General features: G+C 37.1%; 1 protein-coding gene across 3 annotated transcripts in view; it reads left to right on the top strand.

Annotated features, from left to right (window-relative positions):
• The window catches only part of LOC108708254 (CUB and sushi domain-containing protein 2-like), a 591,784-nt gene that overhangs the window by 373,701 nt on the left and 191,786 nt on the right, over window positions 1–26,297 (top strand). Inside the window, exons 11-12 of one of the 3 annotated variants that reach the window (XM_041582174.1) lie at window positions 16,636–16,739; window positions 19,948–20,060. The exons of the other annotated variants lie outside the window; for them this stretch is intronic. Of the exons in view, the coding sequence (XP_041438108.1) occupies window positions 16,636–16,739; window positions 19,948–20,060 (217 nt within the window). The remainder of the gene's footprint in view (window positions 1–16,635; window positions 16,740–19,947; window positions 20,061–26,297) is intronic. 3 annotated transcript variants of the gene reach the window in all.

The following is a 26,297-nucleotide window of genomic DNA, read 5'->3' as shown; positions in this document are numbered from 1 at the left end:
ATGTAATAGTACAGGGGCAAATTGCAAAACAGCATTTACATATTCATTTCTCTTTTGTCTTATCTGTTTGCAGCTATCATACCCAGTATTCAATTTGTCTTCCAGATTCTTTCCTATAGCCTGTAAATTCTAGTATTTGTGAAAACACTACAAATAGTATGGATTCTCAGTACTCTATGCATAGCATATGGATCTGGGCTATTGGAAAAACATCAATGTTTTCCTTTCTTTTTCCCCATTACTTCAACACTTTATTTCCTTCATTATGCCTATAGTTTTTTAATTTCATTCCCTTCTCACACTTCCATTTTTTAATTTTATTCCCTTGTCACACTTCCATTTGTAACTCTTTAAGTCTATTTACATTCCTATACCTTTCCCTCGTTCTTATCTCTTTCTACCTCTCTCCCTTCCTCCCACTCCTTTCCTCTGCTCTCTCCATTCCTTTCTTGTCCCCCCTCCTTTTTACATCTCGCTCCCTCGTTACCTTACCTCTGCGCATCCTGCCTCACATTTATAAATAAAAAGGTTAAACTGGACCCCTCTGCCTTTCTAAAGAATAATAAAAAGGGCCATAATTAAAAAGCACTGTAATTATATTTAATAAAACCCTTTGATATCTGGGGATGAACTGTGCCAAAATGTAAAATGGCTTCATGAGCTGTTCATTAGAACTGGCTGTCACACGCTAGCTGAAAGGATCGTGACAGGAATGTAGAGTATGCTCACCATTATTAGTATTTTATCTTACATATTTTCTTGACTGATCGCCATAAAAAGATACTCTCGTGAAAAAGAGGAGATATGTATTGCTTATACAGCCAGCACATGGCAAATATCTTCCTGGCAAAAGGTAAAGTTTCTAAACCCTTGATTGTCATTGTGCATTTAGAAAAACTTCCAGGGCAGTATTATGTTCTTTTGTGGTATAGGTGCACGTCACAGCATTTTCATTATGTCATTATGTCATGTCAACTCACCAACCATCATACTTAGGGGTGCTAACTGGTTTTTGCTTACTGGTATGGGAGCTTACACAAGACAACTTTCAAAATACTTTCTTTTATAGTTCGAAGTTTATTTTTTCACCTCTATTAGTCTGATCACAGCAGTACAATATTTGGTGTTCAGCTATGGATACAGTGACCCAACTTAAATTATAACCAACCTTTGTATCTTCTTGGCTGTTCTGGCACACTGGAGAATTATACTGGGTTTCTAAATCTTTTTATTTGTCCTGGTTAGGTCCCCATAGATTCCTTTAAAATAGTGAGAAGTGAACTAGAAGAATTATTGTTTAGATAAGTGGGATGTGCCTATGCATCACTTGATGTCTTGTGTGGAGTTAAATCCAGATATCTGTAAATATTCCCATAAGCTTGACTGTAAAGTGTCATTTCAGGGCTTGGTCTGGTACCTGAACAAGTTAGTTCTATAAAATATATTGTGGGGGTTCACTCGCTGGTAGGCTGCAAAAGAGGCGACTTCACACACCAGGTCCAAGGGCTTCAGTGGCTGCAGAAATTTCCCCTCTCAGGGGGAAGGTGTTAGGGTACCTGTGCGGCAGGGTCATCCACCGCGCCACAGGCGGGGACGCCCGCCGCACCGTTCTCCTCTCTCGCCGCGCCAGCTTCTCTCTAGGGCACGCGCGGTGCGCCTCCTGGGGATTTAAAGGCGCGAAATTCAAATAGCATTTAAAGCCCAGGGTTGCTGCTTGTAAATTGCGCGTGATAGGACTTGTTTCCTGGTGCTTCTGAGCCTTAGTGCATCTGTTCCTGTTATTCTGTATCTTGATTATCCGTGTTTGACCCTGCCTGTATCCTGACTACTCTGAACTCTGTATCCTGACCCTTGCCTGCTTACGACAACTCTTCCTGTTTAACCCCTTGATTGACAACCCGGTTTGACCCTTGCCTGCCTGACGATTCTGATATCCGCCTGCCTCTACCCAGCCTGTTTGACCATCCTTCTGCCTAATCCTTTTGTACCGTGACCTTCGGCCCAAAAGACTTTGCTAACAGCCGTGCCCCTTTGCCAGCCAGAACTCCTCACCTTGTACCCCTCGTTAAGTGGTGGCACCCAAGTAAGCTGAGGGCTCCTCCCGAAGCCCAACGGTGGTCACACTACTGGTGAAGCCGAGCCGAGACCAGGGTGCTTGGAATTTGTTCTGGTATCGGGTGCCGGTCGTGACAGAAGGTAACCGAAAAACAGCAGTTTAACAGAAATATCCAGCCTCCTGACTAACACAAAATAAATGCTTTGCTTTCTGAGAAATAACAGCAGTTTGTCTCACTCACATTCAGCACTGCTGCTCAGCATCAGGTGTACTAAATAGGCCTAGGGCCTCTCGAAAACCTGGCCTGCGGATTTGGGAATCCGCCCCACCCTACTCTTGCGGGTTCCCAGTAAGACCAGTCCCGGATCATCAATTGCAAAAACCTTGCAGAGAGCCATAGTGTTTCTCTGCTAAGAGCACTACTGGTCTCACCTCAGTAACAATATCTGAGAATCCGTGGCCCAACATACATACCATCAATCACTTTTTCCCAGGAAACTGGGGACCTTTTTGTCACCATACCACAATATTCATATAAGTCACTACGGAGGCTATGTTGAGGCTTTTGTCTTCCCTAAGCCTGGGAGATCAACAATGTTCCTAAAGAGCAGTGTGACAGTCCAAAATTTGCAGAAGATTTGTAGTAAGAAAAAAATATCAGTATGTTTTTCTGAACACTTACAAATAGAAAATGCAGGGATATAAATAAAGCATTTCCCTTACGTTATAACCAAAATGTATTAACATAAAACAAGACATTCTGGTTCTTAACAGTTACATGCATGCCACAAATTCTGCTTCTTCAATACGAGATATGGAGAAACTGCCGAGATACTGTTCTGTAGGAGCTGGAGAAGATCCCTATAATACTAATTTATTTCCATTTTACAATCAACCAGTTTTTATGTTTCATTTTTTTTTTTTGGAAGTTGATAGAAGAAAGTATCATCATCATCAGAGAGAAGTAACAATCTACCTATCTAAGTTCAATTTACCATCTTACTGCAATTAAACAAATCTTAATTGCAAACTTGATTTGATTTAAGCCTTGCATAAAATTAGATGTACAGTATTACATGAGCACAATCTTAGTGTAGCTTTATCAGTTGGATGCTGAAAAAAGATCCTGTCTTGGAAGTCGGATTTAGGAAAAATGCATGCTGTTCATTCTCAGATGCGTGATTTTGTTTAGGTGTAATGTGTATCCCGGCAGATTTTACTCTGTGAGTTTTTAACATTAAAATGTAAGTTAGTGTTTGTGTCTAATAACGCTCCCTAAATCTGGCACAGTAATAATGTCATTAGCAGAGTACAGACACTAAACAAAAACAGTAAATCTATTTAGAATGTTCTTGTTTTTACTCACTCCTCATGCGTACACTGTTGAGCTCATTTGGCTCCTTTCTGAAGTATAAGAATGTTTACATGTAATTAGGTAGGACAGCCAGACACATAGAATATGCTATTTTTGTGAGCAATCCAAGCACACATATAAACTAGAACTATGACTAGCTGAGAGGTTCCAAGATTATTCATCAAAACTAACACATTTGAGTAACAAAAACTCAGTGCCATATTAATATTGAGGGATGCAAAGAAGTGCAGTTCGCTTAATTATGTGTTCCATGATGTTTATATGAAGAAAAAAAACTGGTTGGCACATGGGTTATTCTTTAGTGCTATAGAATAATGATTCTTATTCAGATACCCTGAATCAGGTAGCCTCTACCAGGCAAAATTATTCTCGGATTCCAAGACTTTCCATGTTGCAAGTTCTTTTAGATGATTCCTATTTAGCCTTGGTCCTTCACTTAATGACACCTTAGTATCTAAATATATAGCCATTAGCCACCAAACTTTTCATTCACCAGTTTGTACTCCTAAAGCCCACCAAAATCTTTCTGGGATATTCCTTATACTCAGACATGAAAACAGGGGAGGAGATATCTAACTTGACACCCAATATATAACTAACATAATATGCATCTTAAAGTGACACTGACACTAAATAACTACTCTTCAAAATATAAATGTACATTAAAAGTTACCTATAGGTTATGTTGATCGTTTTTGGGCCGGCTGATAGGGCTGCTTTTGTAAGTAATTGTCACCTGAAGTTCCTAAACCTGACTGTTTTGCCAACCTGATTGTCCCATCTCAGCCTGTCAGTTAGAGCCTCTAATGCGAACAGACTACTACTGCACAAATATGGCAGCCTTCTCATAGAGGAACATAGGGATCAGATGTAGGCAATGTAAAAGCATCGGGCAAAGAGTCAGTGTAAAGTAAACTTACAAAAGTGTTGTATTATTGTGTTTTATTTTGAATTTATTTAGAAACCAGATTCAATCTCAAAGTAGAAATGATTAATGCACACCCAAATTTACCAGATATGGATTATATACTGTATGCTTTAGTGTCACAATCATTTACTCCTTCGAACAGAGGCAGGGGTGTGACATCTATTGTCTGCCACATACTATGCTGTTTTAGCACCTTTCCCTGGAAGGCTAAATAACACCTTAAAGCTCTAATCATACTAATACAATCAACACCTAACTTCATGACATCCTTGCGGAATATGATAAACAGATAATGCTGGTTCCAGATGATATATTCCAGAAAAAAGATCCTATTTACAAATGATTCGGAATTGAGAAAGCCAGTTGGATGACTAGTGAAACGTCTTCAAGGAAAAAACACAGCAAGTCCAGTTGATTTGACTTATTTCTACAGATATACCAAGACCTGGATGAATGAGAATCTTTGCAAACAAATTTACACATTCCTTAGCATTAAAGCAAAACTAACCCCTTACAATTAATATAGTTAAAAATGCCATATTTCACATACTGAACTTATTGCACCAACCTAAAATTTCAGAGTCTCAATAGCAGCAATGATAGAGGACTTGTCACAGGGGGTCACCATCTTGGAAAATGGCTGTGACACATTGTGCTCTGAGCAGCTGTTGAGAAGCTAAAATAAGGAGTTGTCCTAATTTACAAGCAGAAAATTAGGTGCGTCTGTAAAATAAGCTGATGCTACAGGGCTGATTATTAAATTCTGATGCTAATTGCCCTGGTTTCTGAGCTGACATGTAGTAATTATATGTATTAAGTACTAATTAGCCTCATACTGTGACATTTCTATTCTGTATATACAGTATATTTTGGGTGGGTTCCTATACTCAGTAAGTGACAGCAGCACAGAGCATGTGCAGTGAATCAGCAGAAAAGAAGGTGGGGAGCTAGTGGGGCATCTTTGGAAGCACAAAGTCACGGCCGGCACCTAATACCAGAACAAATGCAAAGGACCCTGGTCTCGGCTTGGCTTCACCAGTAGTGTGACCACCTTTGGGCTTCGGGAGGAGCCCTCAGCTTAATTGGGTGCCACCTGGACTTAACGAGGGGTACAAGGCGAGGAGTTCTGGCTGGCAAAGGAGCAAGAGTCTTTGGGCAGAAGGTCAAGGACAAGGCGTCTGGTGGAAACGAAACAGACCGGATCAGGACAGGCAGATAACAGAATCGTCAGGCAGGCAAGGGGTCAAAACCAGATAATCAGACAGACTGGATAAGGCAGAAAGATGGTCAGACAGGCTGGGTCGAGGCAGGCGGATATCAGAATCGTCAGGCAGGCAAGGGTCAAACCGGGTTGTCAATCAAGGGGTTAAGCAGGAAGAGTTGTCGTAGGCAGGCTGGGTCAAACACGGATAATCAGTCAGGATAGGAAATTCAGGAACAGGTAGCAAAAGCTCAGGAAACCACAGGATATGATCCTATAACGGGCACTGGCAACAGGTCTGAATGGGCCTTAAATAGGGATCCAATTGGGGCCAAAACGTGCGTAATTTGCGCCGTTGCGCGCTGGCGCCTTTAAGAGATGCGCAGGCGAACCCTCCATAGCATGGAAGGATATCTCCTCTGAGTGCAAGTTGTCAATGCACATAGTCAAAGCTACAGATTTCCTGGTTACCAGCCCAGACTTCAAAGGGTTTTTATCAATGGGCAGAATCCTTACAGGAGGAACGAGAGGTGTTAAGGGAATATTAAACTTCTTTGCAAAGTTAGCATTTAAGAAATTCCCGCCGCCCCAGAATCCACCAAAGCGGAAACCTTTACAGAACCAGAAGGCCAAATTAAATTAACAGGAACCACAATCCTGGAAGAAATTTGGGGAGAGGAAACTTCTTGACCCAAATGGAGCTCCCTACCTTCATCTAGGTTTTTGAAGCTTCCTGGCCTCTTAGGACATAGGTTAAGGAAATGACCCATCTCCCCACAATAGATACACAGACGCAGAGACTGTCTGCGAGCCTTTTCCTCAGGAGTTAAATGAATAGTACCCAATTGCATGGGTTCCTCCTGAGGCAGAGACACAGAGGGGTAAGGAGTTTTTACACTAATATCCTCGGGAAGAGAATAAGTACCCTTTTCCCCCCTGTTCTCCCTTTGTCTTCTATCAACTTGGATGGCTAAAGTCATTAGATCATCCAAGTTAGCTGATAGGGGGTAATTTACCAAAGTGTCTCTTACAGACACAGAAAGCGCTAAACGGAATTGGCTGCGAAGAGCCGCATCGTTCCAACCGGTCTCAACTGACCACCGGCGAAACTCTGTACAATACTCTTCTACAACCCTCTTTCCCTGGCGAAGTTTACGAATTGCGGCATCAGCAGAGGAGGCACGATCCGGGTCATCGTAAAGGATTGCCATAGAATTAAAGAAAGCTTCAAGGGAAAGGCGGGCAGGGTCAGAGGGGGATAACTTTAGCGCCCATATTTGTGGGTCGCCCTGTAATAAGGTCATAATAAACCTCACTTTATCCTCTCCAGAAGAAAAGGAGTGTGGGAAAAAACTTAAATACAATTTACATGCCTCCTGAAAGACATAAAATTTGGTCCTATCCCCACTGAATTTGTCGGGGAACGAGATCTTAGGCTCATGGATTTTACCCGACACTGCAGAAGGACCCACTAGCAACTGTTCAGTGGCATCCACTCTATTCGACAGGTCACGGAAGCCTTGCAGTAGGTGTTCTTGTCTTTGCGCCTGACTCTCCAAACGCTGCAACAGAGTAGAGAGAAGCAGTTCTGTGGTGGAGGGAGCCTTGGCAGCAGCGACTTGACCTTCTTCATCCATCATGGCCCGTTATAATCTCACGGCTGGCACCCAATACCAGAACAAATGCCAAGGACCCTGGTCTTGGCTCGGCTTCACCAGTAGTGTGACCACCTTTGGGCTTCGGGAGGAGCCCTCAGCTTAATTGGGTGCCACCTGGACTTAACGAGGGTTACAAGGCGAGGAGTTCTGGTTGGCAAAAGGGCACGACCGGATAGCAAGTCTATGGGCAGAAGATCAATGACAAGGCGTCTGGTGGAAACGGAACAGACCGGATCAGAACAGGCAGATAACAGAATCGTCAGGCAGGCAAGGGGTCAAAACCAGATAATCAGACAGACTGGATAAGGCAGAAGGATGGTCAGACAGGCTGGTTCGAGGCAGGCGGATATCAGAATCGTCAGGCAGGAAGAATTGTCGTAGGCAGGCAAGGGTCAGGATACAGAGTGCAGAGTAGTCAGGAACAGGCTGGGTCAAACGCGGATAATCAGTCAGGATAGCAAATTCTCTAACAGGTAGCAAAAGCTCAGGAAACCACAGGATATGATCTTATAACGGGCACTGGCAACAGGTCTGAATGGGCCTTAAATAGGGATCCAATTGGCGCCAAAATGTGCGCAATTTCGCGCCGTTGCGCCTGCGCCTTTAAGAGACGCGCAGGCGCGCCCCCTAGGAATCAAAGATGGCGCCGGCAAGGGCAGGACAGGAGCAGCGCAGCGGGCGTCCATGCCAAGGATGCGGCGTGGACCCCACTGCCCACTAAACCACCAGGGTAAGTTTCTTACACACAGATCTTTACTGCTAAAGGGCTATGGTTCTAAAACCTAAAAAATCTAGAAGCCTAAAACCTATTGTACAACATTTCTACCTTCTTTACTTTACTTCTTTAGTTAGGCTTTAGTTCTCCTTTAAGGGCCCCAATGGCCTAAGGAATGTTTTGCTGTATATAAAATTTGAACGCTGACATCACTTTTAATGAAATCTGTGCACAGTGGATAATTAAATAATACTGGCATTCAGGCTATGTTAAATATTTCTAGTATTGAGTACAAAACTCATTCTTTGCCTGTACATGGGTGTCTAGGGTACTCATAATTCAGTGGCTTCACAGCACTGCAGTGCTAAATTGTGTACCGTGATTTTGCATTTGAATTAGCTACCATAAAAGCAATTTGGAAAGTTTGACAGTTTCAAAGCTTAAAGTCGTGCAAATAAGCTATTGGGAAGTTGTAACTGTTTTTTTTTGTTAGCTATCTCAGAAATTAAATAAATAATGATCTCAGTCTGCCTTTTGTCTTGTGATTTTGTGAAGTGTTCAGGACTGTAGATAGCAAACTGCCATCTATATGTCAGTGTTAAAAACTCCAAATTAAGCTCTTGCACACTCATGTTTGTAAAGCCATAGCCACATGGGTAATTGGATTGGTCAGTCTATCTCATGTAAATAGTCCTGATTAGGAGCAAGCTATTTCAGAGTCAAATTTAGAGGCACCAATAATTCTAGTATAGGTATAGTTGTGTTCATCTTTTTCATATTCAGGATGACTCAGTACCAAAGCTAGCGAGTGATAATTGGGAAATGACACAAGTAGCATTCTCTGGCAAGTATCTTAGCTAAAATTCAGTACTTCCATCTGCTGCCATTAGTGAGCAGTGTAAGTGACATTTAGAGATTCCCATCTGGCCCAACCTTACATTTAAGTAAAATATTTAGTAGTTATTTGGACAGGGCAAGTTTACTTGTTGTTTTTTGTGACATTGACATTTCAGCCTCCTGAGAATAAATCTGAAGATGTTTTTTGGTTGTCAGGAACATTTTTACAGGACAGTTTGACATGTTTTATAAATGTAGATTTTACAAAATGATCGATGAGTGATATACCGAACACATTTGTATTGCTATAGCGCCGCGTTTATGAATACATTTACACTCTTACAAAAGGTCTACCCAAGACGGATTAACCTTACTATGAACCTACTTTAGACTATACAGTTAGTATGTAATTAAGGTATATATCTATCACATCTACCTATTGTCTATCAATAAACATACATATGCCTATTTGAGTCGCAACTTCTTGCACCTGAATCCATTTTTTCAGTACCACTAACATATCAAAAGGTAATTGAGCAATACTCACAATACTTTATAGACCTTGTAGTGTATATTTGTACTGTCCTTCTACACATTCAAGGTTATATATGACACTTAGCAGAAGGGGCAACAATAAGGCCATGTTCTATAGAAAATCTTAGATTCTCTTTTCGTAGAAGCTTAGTGTCCCAAGAGGCCTGCTTGTTATTTTCTGTGTAATCTATGTTTGCTTGTGAAAAACAGGCACAGAACATACTGTTTTCACATTTTAAAGGTTTTCTGTGTGCTGCTTATTCAGCGGGGCACAGTTGCGGACAAAGAATGGAAGTAAATTTCATGTAAACATTGTATTCGGGGAAAAAGCCTAAATAAACTCAAGAGGATTGGAGCTGTCCTGTTTTCTACTGTTTAGTTTATTCATAGCACCCTCCCTCCAATAGAAAGTTTCAGCTAATTAAATAGTATACAAAAATAAAGGACTTTGTGCCTCTGTTATGTACCTTTTGTCATTGGAAAAAAATCTATGTGATTCCAATATTTCTCTGTGCTTCTGAAAGTCAGCACTGTTAAGTCAATTCCCTTTAGATGAGCAGTAATTTACACAGCTATGTGAGGACAGTGACATTAGGAAATATGCAGCTTTCACATGTTAACTCTTAAACTCCCAGTGTCCTTCAAACAGACTTCTTAAAGTCAGGCCTTTAGCTTCTGTAGAAGTATACATGCATTTGTATACTCCAACCCTCATATATATATAAAAAAGTATAGATAGATAGCTATATAGATACATATGTTAAAATCACAACATCCTTGGCTATTATGCTTGTTACATGAATCATTCAAGCCACTCTTAAAGGCATCTACAGAATCTGCCATCACAACATCATCCAGCAGAGCATTCCACAACCTCACTGTGAAGAACCAGATATGCTGCTTCAAATGAAAGTTCAGCTCTTCAAATCTAAAGTGGTGGAAAAAAGATTCCCAGCTATCTGTCTATAATGTCTTCTAATTTATAAATTATTCACACCCCCTAATATGCACTTTTCTCCAGATAAAACAACCCCAACCTACAAAGTTTTTACTCATAGTTTAATTCTTCCATTCCTTTTACCAGTTTAGTTGCATTTCTCTGCACCAGTTTATTATTATCCTTCTTAAGGACTGTGGCCCAAAACTGTACTGTATACTTAGGGTGCGGCTTTACCAGGGATCTATAAAGAGGCAAAATTATGTTTTCATCCTGCTCTTTAATGCATGTTTATATGAAAGACAGTACTCTATTTGCTTTAGTAGCCACTGCCTATAGTTACACAGCTTGCTATCCACAACATTCCCCAAATCCTTTGTATTTAAGTATGCCTTTAACACACTTCCTTGTAGTGTATAACTTGCATCTGTGTTATTTTTACCAAAGTGCATAACCTTGCACTTATCAGCACTGAACCTCATTTACCAGTTTGCTGCCCACTTCTCAAATTTAAACCAAATCCCCTTGCACAGTGGCAGCATCCTGCATGGAATTGAACAGTTAGTATCAATTTAGAATCATCAGAAAAAATAGAGACAATACTCACAATACCGATCTCAAGTTATTATAACTAGAAATTTGTTCCATTATTTCACTCCTGTTAATCTGGGAAACTAGGTGGCAAAGGACATTCGATATTGAGAAATTTAAGGTTATACATCTGGGATGTAAAAATATGCAAGTAACTAATATCCTTTATGTGACTATGCAAATCATTTATGAATAACGACCTTGGGGCACTTGTGGATAATAAACATTGCTGTAGCAAGCAATGCAGTCAGCAGCTGCATTCAAACAGCTACAGATTTGCAGGAGTAAAGGTAATTGGTCCTCTTTACAAAGCAATGATAAGGCCCCATCTAGAATATGTACTGCTGTGTTGGTCTCCAGTGATGAAATGTTATATTACTGAATTAGAGAGAGTTCCTTTGGCTCTTTAAGGGTATGGAAAGCTTTTAAAAAAGTTGACCTAGATGTGAATGTTCACATTGGAGAAGAGTTGTGTAAGGGTACCTATGATAACTAATTATAAATATATAAACACTCTGATTCCTAATCGTCAGTAGGTCCTTCCAGCAGACAAGAGAGCATCCATTGAGATAGCTGTGGAATTCTCTCCCTAACGTAATTGTACTGGCAGATACATTAGATAACTTCAGATGGCTATTTAGCAAGTGAGAAAATACATGTTTATTTAAATAAACGTTTAGCTAATTCAGGAACTGCCATCTATGTGTCAGGAAGAAAATGTTACATCCCCCACGAGGCAGATTGGAATGGGTTCAATTGGGTTTTTTTTTTTATCTTCTTATGGATTAGTAATTACACAGGTTTATTATGTGCATGCCCATGTTTAACCTTAATTACTATGTTACTATTTAGTAAACACAAAACATACTGGAACAGTTTGAGGAACATGACATTTATTTCCACCTGAAATGTTTTTTTTTTTTCATTAATGTAAGAAAATATATCACTGTATTTTCTTTTTCCAAGCTGCCATGCATCACCATAAGATTACACTCATGGACACAATGATTAAGTTCAGCTATCCAAAAAAAATAAATAAACTGCTTAGTTATTGATTTTGAAATGTGCTGTCCACTGGTAACTGCAAAAATAACAATTTACAGTGAGCGCAAGCTTACCATTATTCAGTATTTTGAGCTTCACAGAACTGAAATTATTCTTCTTTGATATAATGTTAAGGAATATATATGTAAATGCTTGAGGAACATATGTAGACTATATAACATTTTCTGGATTGTTTTCAACAGGTTTCCTGTCATCTCTTTTATATCAGAGTATGACTGTGTATATTATCCAGCATTTTCTGACAAATACAAAGCTTTAAGAAGTAGTAAACGCAAGACATGCTCTATGTCACTGACAGAGCAAATTGTGAGGAAAGATAAAAAGATACAGCTTGCAGTCTCTCAATAATCTGTAATGTTAAATGGGTTCTGCTGCCTTATCAGCCTTAATTCAGAAACAATATAGTTGTCTTATGTCTCAAGATGTGGGAGAGTGAAATGCTTCAATTGCTTCGAGTCATTGTTTTTTCCTAGAGGGCAATAAAATGAAATGACCTTAGTAGTGCAACCACAAAGGCTACAGTTAAGTACATTGAGGAAAAAGTGTACCGCTAGCCTGTGGCTTGCACTACACTGGAAAATAGGTCAAGCAGTGTGGTCCAATCTGATATAGATAGTTTACAGTATGAGCTATCTGAATTATTGCTCAACTACTTTGCTAGAGCCAGGTAGGAAAGGAGATCATTGATCATGCAAGTTAAGAAAAATCAGTAACATTTATATGAATACTTTACAGTGCTGGTCATATGCATATTCTATTTGTTAAGACGCTGAGTTTTTCAAGTGACTAGTGAGTGATGTACAAAAAACTACAGTCATTTTAAACAAAAAAAATAGCAATATAATATAATTGTTAGACAGTTATTTCGTATAACACACTTTTAAGGCATGCTAAAGGTGGAATAACTTTCGCAGCATAGATCATTTTTTCAGTAAGAATATTTCTCACTTACGTTGTGCACTTTGCAAATGATAAAAATTGCAGTCTTGCTTCCACTGGCATAATTGGTCACTAACAGTTTATGAGTTTGGAAAAGTTACATTAAAGGGATACTGTCATGGGAAAAAACATTTTTTCAAAATGAATCAGTTAATAGTGCTGCTCCAGCAAAATTCTGCACTGAAATCCATTTCTCAAAAGAGCAAACAGATTTTTTTATATTCAATTTTGAAATCTGACATGGGGCTAGACATATTGTCAATTTCCCAGCTGCCCCAAGTCATGTGACTAGTGCTCTGATAAACTTCAATCACTCTTTACTGCTGTACTGCAAGTTGGAGTGATTTCACCCCCTCTCTTTTCCCCCCCAGCAGCCAAACAAAAGAACAATGGGAAGGTAACCAGAGAGCAGCTCCCTAACACAAGATAACAGCTGCCTGGTAGATCTAAGAATAACACTCAATAGTAAAAACCCATGTCCCACTGAGACACCTTCAGTTACATTGAGAAGGAAAAACAGCAGCCTGCCAGAAAGCATTTCTCTCCTAAAGTGCAGGCACAAGTCACATGACCAGGGGCAGCTGGGAAATTGACAAAATGTCTAGCCCCATGTCAGATTTCAAAATTGAATATAAAAAAAATCTGTTTGCTCTTTTGAGAAATGGATTTCAGTGCAGAATTCTGCTGGAGTAGCACTATTAACTGATATGTTTTGGAAAAAAAATTTTTCCCATCACAGTATCCCTTTAAATTGCTCAAAAGAGGAGAAGTTTAAAACTATGATGGTAATATATGCAACTTAATCCTAGCCCAAGGTGTTGGGCAAATGTTATCCCACCCCCAAGGATTCTTAATTTCTATTCATGTTGAATAGAGACTTAACTTTTACCCCTCCATCTCTAATTACTGTATGCTTTTTATTCAGTGTCCTTTTAGTATTGTTCATTGTTTCATAATTGTTCTCTTTTCTTACTTGCCATTTATCACTTGTTCTTCCCCTGTTTTAGGGGCAGATATATTAAGGATGAGGTAATTTTTCGAAACTCGATCAATTTGATTGATTCAAGTTTTTTTTCTTTGAAAACTCAAATAATATGAGTTTTCAGGTTTTGCTACTCGAACTTGCTGAATTGAGTTTTTTCTATTCGAGTTTTTTCTTAAATAAGAAACCTCAACATTCAACCTTTGATAAATAACCCCCTTGAAGAGATACCAACATCAAAAAATACGATTCTTAGCCCCATGTTCCTATGAGGGAGCTGCCATATTTGTGCAGCAGTAGTCTGTTTGCATTAGAAACTCTAACTGACAGGTTAGGAAGGGACAGTCAGGTTTGGAAAACAGTCAGGTTTAGGAACTTTAAGTGACAATTACTTACAAAAGCAGAACAATCAGCGAAAATCATCAACATGACCTATAGGTAACTTTTGGAGGAGTCTGTACTTGATCTAATAGCACTGGTTCATTTTAACCATAACAAATAGGAGAACAGAAAATAAGAAAAGCAGAAGTCGCATGTACAGATGAAGCCACTTGGATTTGTGAGTTAAATGCGTCATGACTCAGAGTTAATTGAAGAAACTGTGTTATCTAAAGTTATCTTAACTCATTTAATGCATTTAACCTTTTCATTAGCATACCAAAGCACCATTGTTCACAATGGTGAATGCTTTAATTAGATGGGATGTTGTGACACAGTTTTCTGTGTTAAATGAGATAAATGGGATATCTGTGTTTAGTTATTCTGTGTCAAACAGACAAACCAAAGTGGCTGCATCTGTATTATGAAAAAATGCCCATGGATACTTTCAACACAAAATACATGAACCAGTTACCTGTTGTTATTTGTTGGGTTTGTATAACATAGATGGTGTGGTTGCTAGTAAATACAACTGCATGCCCATAGCATATATAGATAAAGATATAGGCACCTCAAGGTTTAGATTTGAGGGTCAAAACCGTAAGATACCTTTCATTGCATTCTGGGGGCTGTGCGTGTAAAGGTGGTATTAGTTCACACTGTACTACTTAAGGCTTTCAAAGTGAAAAAGGAATTTTTTTAAAAAAAGGCTAAAATTGCCAACATTACGAAAAAGTTTAGTTTTACCATTAGTAAAGCAAAATAGACATAGTAGTTTTGACATTGTTATTTAAGGATTTCTAAAATATGAAAGGAATGGAGGGTAGAAAAAGCCCACTTCCAAAATGTAACAATTTAATTCTAAAAAAAATATGATTTTAGAAATAGAAATCTGAAACTGGGTAATGGAAATAATTTTAGCTTTAATCTGTGGGAGGTATAATGCCTCGGAAATTGCAAACGTGGGTGTTACCTAGTTTCAGGGTTGAAATTCTTTCCAGAGTTTACAACTACAAATGAATTATACTATTCTTTTTAGGACTACAGAGAAAATATTATGTGAGTAAGCCATGCACAAGTTCTTATCCTCATAGAACTACCATCTAATTAGTGCATACAAATAATAAATAAATTGAGATAACTTCTAAACTAAATCAGGTAGACAAACAAAAAGGAGTTAAGGACAAATGTCAACCAACTTTTGAACTAGTAGTGTTTCTTAGCAGAGACTATGGGAAGCATATTGTACTCAATTACAATTATTTCAATCACTTTACCACTATACCTCTTTTGAAGATTATCACATTAAAATGTACATTATGCATTACACATTTTCACTACCAAAGTTTTAAAAACAATGTTTTGATTATTTTGCCATTACTTCTTTTTTTTTAACTTTCTAGTTTATGAAACTGTAACAAATACAGTTTTGACATGCAATCATTAGCTTATTATATTGTGAACTACAAATGAACTTTTGGTCACTTAGGGGGTTATTTACTAAACTCTGGTCTGGCTTTTTGGGGCAAAACTCAGGTTTTTTAAAAAAAAAACTAAAAATTTTCGAAATTTATTAAAGCCCAATGTTGCAAAAAGCCCGAACCCAAAAATCTCCCATCTCAGACCTGCTGAGGTTGTGTATAAGTCAATGGCAGAGTTTCCTATCCTAAGTTTCTGTGGTCGGTGCTGGAATTAGCCTGAAAATCCAACCATTTCAACCAGACAAAAAAATCAAGCAATTTGGGAAAAACACAGAAATAGTCATATTAATCAGGTTTTCGCTCGATTTTATAGAGTTTTTACCTGAACCGATTAAATGAAGCTTTTTAAATAATAAATAAGGCAAAATCGGTTATGGGAGTTTGATCGTGGTTTTTTTAATTTAAAAAATGAAACAAATTTGGATTTTAGTAAATAACCCCCTTAATGATTTATTAATTTGGATATAATGGCTTGTAAATGATAAGTAAATACATCTGCTAAAACACTTTTATTTGAGAGTTATGTCTTCTTGTTCTACCACCAGAACAATCTTGTTCTAATTGCTATGTTTTTTCTTAAATGAACTGTTTGAGATGATTAGATCATCTGATATTTCTTTCTCTATTTGGGAATATCAAAGAACATTAGGGCATAACTATCTAAATGTATAATTTTTAAAGAAATAGAGGTAAATGATTGTGTATGAAAATGGCATCAGATCTCTGTGTCAGTTGTTTATTAATTGTGCCCTGCTAGAAGACATTTTAATGAGCCATACTGCTTATGTAGTATTTAGTAGACTTGATAATTGTAATGGTACCAACTGCTAAAACAGTAACACCCTTTTGAATGCCCCTATTCTAAAGTCTATTTTTGAATTGACCCAACTCATGTTTATTGGTCACTATGAGTCATGCAGTATTTCCTAGGTGTGCACACTTCTCTGTATTCCCACAGGTCATCAAGCTAACATTTGAAGAGTTTGAGTTAGAGAGAGGGTACGACACTCTAACGGTGGGAGATGGTGGGAAGGTCGGGGACCAGAAGTCTGTTCTCTATGTGTAAGTTGCTTGTATTGAAGAAAGTGCAGTAGCAATTATTTGATGGCATCTTGACGTCAATACATGTTCTTACAGGTTCCTTTGCATTGGTTAATGATTAATATGGTGTCTTGTGTAGGTACCTGTGTCCCAAGATAGTTACAAATCAGAATCATTGTATGTACTACTCTCCCTATGAACTTACTGCAGCTATTGAGTGGTTATGAGTTAGCATCATTGGCTACGTAGAATTATATATTTTACTATACAATTTCACAAACTTTTTATTTGAAACTGTGATTGTAATTGAATTAATATGTCTTATTTTGTAATGTGTAAAAAGCAGGCCCAAAATTGTGCATTAGGGGCCATTTTAGGCATCCTAACTACAATAAATCCCAAAAGACATCTGGTATAATATTAAATTCTACTGATTATTGCTTTATAATATTATTGTTAAAGGGACACTGTCATGGGAAAAAATATTTTTTTCAAAATGAATCAGTTAATAGTGCTGCTCCAGCAGAATTCTGCACTGAAATCCATTTCTCAAAAGAGCAAACAGATTTTTTTATATTTAATTTTGAGATCTGACATGGGGCTAGACATATTGTCAATTTCCCAGCTGCCCCAAGCTTATTCTTTATTGGCTCATAATAAAACCCCAAAGAATGTAAGTATTTTCAAGTAAAAATATACAAATAAACTGGGATAACATACAGACCAAATTTAGTAGGCAACAAAAAAAAGGAGTGAAGGAAAAACTTTAACCAACTTTTGAACAAGTATTGCTTCGTAGCAAAGACTATGGGAAGCATATTGTACTCACAATTATTTAGATAGCAGCCACTTTACCTCCCAATCTTTTCTATTATGATGTAACAATCACAATCACTTGTGGATCCAAAAATGCATAATATTAACCCAAAAGTGGGCAGCAATAAAGGCAGAGCTTCTGGGTGAAACCGGAACCCATACCCTTAACTCTCCTGATAATCCAGTAGAATATATGACTGACTTCTTGATTTCAATGTCCTTGGAGCATGTCTCCATGTGTGACATAAGCCTAAAAGCAAATACCTGACTAACATCTATCTTTTTATTTACACAAAACACAAACATATCTTTGAGAGTTCATTTGTTTGCAATAAGGGCTTCTTTGACTAAATCTTTCACTCCTCTTATGATAGGCCCTTCATGTGTATAATTTAATGATTATTCTATATAGCACTGGCTTTCTTTTTATAACAAGGCTATTTATATAGCAAAACAATTGTTGATCAGTCATTTAGTTTTAAAAAAGATCTAGGACAGCAAATATGTTTTTACCCCAAATGTCAAACTGACTACTGATCTTTCAGGTGCATACTGTATATATCAAGTGTGAAAAAAGCTTTCCACAGTCCACTTTGTTTATTTCTAGGGGCGTTACAAAATAGTGAATTTTCACTTTCCCCACTGATAAATATGCCCCTAAAATCCCATAGAAATGAACAGAGAGCAGTGAAAGAGAGCAAACAAACCTTCACTCCAAGTAGTTCCCTAACTGTCATTTTGGGACATATTTATTATGTTGTACAAAACAACATTCATAGAAAAAACAGTGTAAAAAGCTTATTTATCAAGGCATGTTTTATTTTACGCCATGTGATTAGCCACGTGGAAGTCACGTTAAGAAAAACGCATAAAGATTTACATTGTTTTTTACACGGAGAAGCCTGGTGATTGTGTGGTGTATTATCCTGTCATTTTTACATCAGATAATAAATATGCCCCATTGCCTGAGCGCCCCTGCCACTGCTTCTAGAGACAAGAAGAACTTGTTAACACTGGTGTATTATTCAATTCTTTTAAGCAGAACCTACAAACTGGTATAAGTCATGTATTAAAGTAAAAAGTCACTTGAGTCACACAAGAAATGCAAGCAACAGCTCTACTAAATATGGTTACAGTTAAGGCTTGAGAAGCACTGACACTGAATTTTATTATGATACTTTATGATTTTTGTTAGAGTAAGCTGTAAATGGCAGAGACAATTTGGCGCAGTTCAAACTTGATAATTGACCTAAACAAGTTTTATTAAAAAATATATAAACTGTTGCTAAATAAACTTTGTATTTAAACCCAATACATTCAAATTTAATAAGTTTATGTCAAAGTTAAAACTTTTAACGTGTGATTGTTGGTCCTGTAAATTAAATTTAAATGTGCTGTGTACGGCGTAAAATACAATTGTGAATCAGTCCTACCATATGAACTGTTGTGTTGATATTTATAGAGTGTCCTCATAAAATCATGGTTTCATTGGGTGGAGGCAATATATGTCACCGTACCTGAAATATGCTTCTCAGGGTAAGCAAAAAAAATACCTATTTCTATTATCGACCCTGTACAGGCACAGATTACACATATTTTCCCCTTATAGTTCCTTTAAAGAATATGTCATCCAATGTATCAGTTTAAAAGTATGGCATATGAAACTGTAATGAACATTTGTAAAATATTACAAAAAAAGTACTACAAATGGACACAAGCCATTCATAATACAAATCTGTGGAATTCTCCATTCTAAATATAGAAGACTAAAATCATATTTTGACATGCAGTACCTTATAAAATGGATTTAAATGAAATGACCAATGATTTAAGGGCCCTGCTATATTCAGTCTCATGCAGGTCTGAATTATTCAGTCATTCAGTAAAATTAATTCAGTAAAAACAAAAAGATACGTTGATTAAAAAAATGTGTGTCTACAATATATATATACAATATAGATGGAACACAGTTCAGTGGTTTAATATAGCTCACAGAAGTGCATAATATTGCAAAGGAGATCATTCCCTACAATAAAAAAAGGAGATGTGTGGAGATGCCCTGGATTGAGATGAATTCACCATTTGTATATTATATTAATTCTGTAAATAAGCTCTTTATAGGAGAAAAGGACAAGGAACCTTCACAGCTAAAACTATGAGGAACACATGTTCTGTACCCATTAAACTATGAGGACCACATGTTCTGTCCTAGAGCTTTTTTAATAGATAGATACCTTAATAGAGCAAAGTTTCTAAGTATACCAAGGATATAGGCAAACTGTAGCCCTGCAGATAATGATAGGCTACATCTTGTTGTACTGAATATCAATATGTAAAGCTTGGACATTTATCCAAACCTGTATTAAACTTAGCTAACATTTTTTTTTTTGCTTCCCAAAATTTTTTATCACAGTCTGACAGGGTCCAGTGTTCCTGATCTCATAGTCAGCTCCAATCACCAGATGTGGCTGCTCTTCCGGTCTGATACTTCTGGCAGTAACCTCGGCTTCAAGGCTTCTTATGAAGGTAAGAAAATATCTTTGAGATGCATGTTATCAATGGCAATGACTGGCCCCTATGGAAAAAGCAGAAAACGTGATTAAAGAAATTATGCATGATTTACCCATCAACGCCAACTTACCCATCTTATTTATCCTTAGTAATTAAAAGTCAATAGATAACTTTGGTTCCTTGCTAGACAGTGGGCAGAAGAATATCTCTCTAATAAGGCCTCTGCATTGTTTTGCCATTGCTAACAATTGCTTATACATATTTTTTGTAAAGCGATGCAGACTTTTTGTCTAAAAGAGGAAAAGTGTTTCCTAATTCCTGTAAAAGTATTGAGGTCCGACTTTTGTGATATATAACCAAGTCCATTTATGTTTGTTTATATCAATGTCAAATATAAAATATATTTGTAGGTTCTACAGCCATAGTTGTCACACCTGTTGTGCAGTTTGCAACAGAAAAGAGATAAGCACAGTTAAACAAGGCGTAATTCACGTTCATACTTAGGAATTTTAGGGGGTTAAGTCTGAATGCTAAAAACTCAAAAAACTTGAGTTTATTTACTATAAAAATTGGAATTTTTAGTAAAAAAAAAACCTCACATTTTTCGAGATTTATTATATCCAGAGGCTACAAAAAGTTTGAATCCGAAAATACTCTATCTTGAACCTGTTGAGGTCCTGTAGAAGTCAATGGCAGAGGTCCTATTTGCAATTTGAAGATATTATTGTCTGCTCTGGGTTTCGTATGATAATCCGAACATTACAGGCTTTTCAAACGATTTCATAACAAATTCTGATTTTTCTCAGACACAATCCGAAAATGTTGCAGTTTTTATGCGGCGATCTGTTTACCCCATCCAATTTTTTTTTTTAATTGATAAATAAGGGCAAATCGTGGCTTCTGATTTAGTAAGACTTTTTATATTTAAAAGTTAAAAAGAAAAATTGGGATTTTTATTAATAACCCCCTAAATTGCTGGTTTATTAAACAGCAAAAGAACATTAAAATGGGACTCATTTAATTGCTGGAAAAAGTGAAAGGTCTCAAGGGTGGGGGCCAGGATTTTGATGTTAAAAAGATAGCGATCTTAAGGGTTCTGAGCTTTTGTAGTAATTAAGATAATGGCAGGTAGCTTTCACTTTCTGTAGTTTTATGATTCATTTTTATTGGCCTGAGAAATTCTTAATCCTTTCAGGAATTGTAGCTTAATTTATAAAAGATCATTTCAGTCCAATCAGGATTAATACTGCTCTCACCTTAACTCTATTTCTGTCTTGGATCGTGTAAAAGGCAACCCTAATTAATCCAGCTTTGGTGGCTGTCTGCATTGCTTAGGTTGTATTATACAATTTTTTGTAGTTTGAGTTACTAATCTCTCATAACCAGATTGTAGGGAGGGGATGAGCCAGTGGCATTTCCCAGGCTTAGAATTTAATTCCTCAGATGTTCTTTTAATCTTGGATATAAAACAAATATAAAAGACACTGATAATTAGGGTCTGTCTCTTATTTTGCGGCTCGGCACGTCAGGAAAGGGTCTTTTCTCTCTCTCTGCTTTATTCAGAAGTGGGGAGCCATTTCTTTTTTATCCCTTATAATTTGTTTCTTGTGGCTGTTGTACTAAATAGGAGAATGTGAACTTCAGATCAATATTTATTATGACAAGCAATATCAGATGGAATCTAGAGAGTTTTAAACAATGTACAAAAATGTACAAAGATTTCCCAGCACTGGGATAAAACAGTCATTATTTGCAGCCCAGCCTACAAATAAACTACAGCACCCAACTGTCATATAGTAACATGCACTATGGGAAGAAGAAGGGGTGAACACTGCTTGACTTGCCATACGTTTTCTAGAATAGTATTCTTTTCTGTATGGCATTTTACGGAAGCATAACTGTGTTATGTCACGCATCACATGTTTAAATGCAGATATTTGTGAGAATATCTACTGAATGGCATTGAAAGTAGACTGTGAGTAGAAACCTAGGCTTAAACAGGTCTGGGAAATTCAATTATTACAATTCATAATTATGAAGCTAATACAACAGTTGCGTTTATCTTTAAAGGTGATGCCCACCAAAAAAATATTTGTTTCCAATGCACCATTAATTAAATAAACAAAACTAAACTTCTCACTCTGACTACTGAAACAATGTAGCAGAAGTCAGTTCTCTTCCAGGCCTGCCGTTAGAAGTTGAGTGATGTTTAGTGACAGAATGGTTACCTGTCATACTTTTAAAATAACTACATTTCATTCTCCCTAGTAAAGCCCATCTACACTGACTTACCAAATCATAGCACCCTTCTCTAGCAATATCATTTCATTTAATAATGCCATTTACTCTACACATCCTAGCAAGGGGGGCTCTGAGTCTGAGTGCCTGACCTGCCTAATGGATGTTTGTTGAATATTTAAAGGGCAGTTCTGGCTAATGCGTTCTCACCACTCATCCCCTCCCCAGGAATGCAATTTCTCCCTGCTGATGGCTGGTGTTGAACTCTGCTAACAGAGCAGTTTAATGGAGTGCAAGCTAATGCACAGGGTGAATATAATGCAGACTCTGTGCTATAAACCCATTTCATGCCAGAGAAGACAGAGCAGGATGTGGATCTATTTTCTTCAGTTAACGTGCAGGATTTGCATTTAAGATAGTCTATAGTACAAATCCCTTCATCTATTCTTTTTACCTACTCCCCCAGCTGCTGTACATACAGTATGCCCTTTTTTAATACTTTCCTTAATATTAAGTCCAGTACTGTTAGTTAATATTATTATTTTAAATATTTCTAAAATACCAAAATATCCCACAGTGCTGTAAAGTTCAAAATATATATTTTCTCCTCTTATGTTTCTCCTAGAAAAACCTAGACATAAATTTTCTTGTTATAGACAGAAGCAACAATTGTTCGCTTTATGTATTATACATTATAGTGTGAAGAAAAATTGCAAGAATAGCACCTGGGGAAAGAATACCTTCTAATTACAGCGCCACCTTGTGAACATTTTACAAATGACAGTAAAAATGTTCCTTCAATAGTTTGCAATCAAGATATTGGGAAATATATCATTAGTTGTGCTGTGTAAATTACTGTTGATTCCACTTATCAACCTAATGCTCCCCACTGATATATTACTTTATTTGTAAAAGTTATCGGTATTTCTTTCAAAAAAAATATTTGAGGTTGCAACTTTTTCCTTTCTTGCAGAAATCTACATGTATAATATACAGTATATATAAGATTGTGACAAATGGCCAAGTTGGAGTGGAGTGGGAAAATAAAATCAACAGCAACTGAAAGTAGAAAGTAACTTAGTTAAAGGAGTGATTCGCCTTTACGTTAACTATTAGTATGTTATAGAATACCCAATTCTATTTTTTTTCCATTGGTCTTCAGTCTTTATTTTGTATAGCTTTTTTGTATAGTTTTTTATCTAAAAACAAATGTTTCGTAAGGCTACAAATGAGTTGTTATTGCTATTTTTTATGACTGATCTTTCTATTCAGGGCCTCTCCTAGTCATATTTCAGTATCTTATTCAAATCAGTGCCTGGTTGCTAGGATAATTTGGATCCTTGCAACCAGATTGCTGAAACTGCAAATTGGTGAGCCGCTGAATAAAAAGCTAAATAACTTAAAAACATAAATAATAAGAAATGGAAACCAATTGCAAATTCACTCTGAATATCACTCTCTACAATCATACTAAGGGGCAGATTTATCAAGGGTTGAATTTCGAAGTTAAAAATACTTTGAAATTCGACCATCGAATTGAAATACTTCTACTTCGAATATCGAATTCAAAGTTTTTTTCATCTAATTTGGGTATCCTGCCGTCGAAGTAAAATCGAACGATTCAAAGGATTTCAGCGATCGATCGAAAGAATATACTTCGACTTCCAAAAAACTTAGAAAAATGCTCTAGAAGGTCCCCATAGGCTAACATAGCACTTCGGCAGGTTTAATTTGGCGAAGTATTGAAGTCAAAGTTTTTTTAAAGAGTACTTTGATTATCGAATGGTCGAATATTCGGACGATTTTTCTTCTAATTCAAAGTCGAAGTCGTAGTATCTTATTCGATGGTCGAAGTATCCAAAAAATTACTTTGAATTTCAAATTTTTTTACTTTGAAAATTCCCTCGAATTCACTTCGATCCTTGATAAATCGGCCCCAAAATGTTAACCTAAAGGTGAATGACATTTGGATCGGCACTTGCTTACAAAAACAGGTATTATAAATAGTGTGACATTTAAAAGGGGGTGCAAGTGAAAATTGCATTGCAGGCATAGGAACAGTTTTAAGAGGGGACTATAGTGTTTAATGTATTGTTCCAGGTAAGAAACAGAAGTCTTCCATAGAAATATTGTACATTATGTTTTGGGCTTCTATACCAGCTCAAGCCAACCACAGCCCTTTAGTAGTAAAGATCTGTGCCTCCAAAGATACCCCAGTAGCTCCTCATCTTCGTTTTCTGCTGATTCATGCTCTGTGCTGCTGTCACTTACTGAGCTTAGGGACCCACTCAAAATATACAGTACACATAGAATAGAAATGTTACAATATAAGGCTGGTTAGTAATTAATACAGATAATTACTACATGGCAGCACATAAACTAGTGTAACTAGCATCAGAATTAAATAATTAGCCTTGTAGCATCAGCTTATATTACAGGCCAACCTCATTTTCTGCTTGATAATTTGCCACAACCCCTAAGCTTAGCTTCTCAACAGCTGAGCATGTGAGTTTGAAGTCCTGGATCATTGCTGCTATTGAGAAGCTGAAACTTTAGGCTGGTGCAAGTTCAGTATATAAAATATAGAATTTTTGGCCATATTCATTTTTAGGGTTTAGTTCTCCTTTAAGTAATAGTTAGTGGCATACCTAGAAGTTTATGAGCCCCACATTACAGCCAGTCTTTGTAGACAGCTGTAAGAAGAAGAAATAAATCTAAATGTTGCTATGGGTTACTTTACTATTGCAAATATAGACATTTTTAATAAATGAGCCCCGTTTGTGTTTTAACCCAGAATGTTTTACTAGAAGTTGTTTGATATGTTTTAACCTAAAAGTAAAAAGAAAGAAAAACAAAGGTTATGCATTGTAGACTCTAGTCTAGTAATGTATGCTAATGGATGCTGTTACTTATGGGACAAGGGCACACAAAACAGTGATTATGAGCTATACTTGCTTGTTATTCTCTTGGTTTCCTATTAAACAGCAGGATGCAAACTTTCTAAATCTTTCTGTGAATATGCATTATACTCTGTAATGATCCTTTAGCACCATAACATTATGAAAGGGTCAACATAACAGAAATGTACTTTTTTATATAATACTGTAAGTAAATAAAGGATATACAGTATCAGGCAAGTCAAACGCTTTGACTCCAAAGTGAATTGCTGATACCTAGCTCATAATTTGTGGTGGAAGGCATCAGGAATGGCATCTCTTCATCAGGGCATTGGTTTCTAGGACATAATGCCACAGACTGTTTTCATCTGATTTGCCAACAAGAGGGCAATTTAATATAATGTTTTCACAAAGTCTAGTAACCCATAGCAACCTCTGATTTACTTAATTGTAAACACATGCAAAACTGCACAGTGCAGTAACTAATGTAAACTTTTCAACTATTAGTATTACCTGTACTAGGTCACCAACTGGACTGGGCCTTGGCCTAGGTTTATAATGAAGGGATTTTAATGGTCTTTCTAATTCAAAGGGATCTAATAAGGAAGTGAGCTTCATGTGCTTCATTAACTTGTATTTGGGCCGAGAGACTTCTTAACTGAAAGGGTAGTTTACATTTTTTTAGCTACTGTACAACCTTTTTAATTTTTATACCAGTTGTGCCAGAAGGCACGTTATACTTATTATGAGTACTCATTTCAAATGTCAATCCTTATATTCTTATAATAAAAGGGCTTATGCATCTACCCATCATTCATTATATATATATATATATATATATATATATATATATATATATATATATACGAGAGGCAGCTCATATATTGCTTTCTCTCCCCATAGGTTTCATGGATTTTTTAGAATGGCCCTACCAGCAGAATTTGAAAGGTTATTATACTGGTTACCCAATCTGTATACCCCAGCTGCTGGCAAATTATGAATGTTGGGTGATTTTAAGATCAGGAACAGCTGGAGGGCTGCAGGTTGGACAGTCTTGCCGCACTGGAAAATTCATACACAGATATTTAGTGAATAATTCATGATGCTTACCAGTAGT

Source organism: Xenopus laevis, chromosome 2L (assembly GCF_017654675.1).
Source record: "Xenopus laevis strain J_2021 chromosome 2L, Xenopus_laevis_v10.1, whole genome shotgun sequence".
Classification (NCBI taxonomy): Eukaryota; Metazoa; Chordata; class Amphibia; order Anura; family Pipidae; genus Xenopus; species Xenopus laevis.
This window is presented reverse-complemented; position numbering and strand designations above follow the sequence as displayed.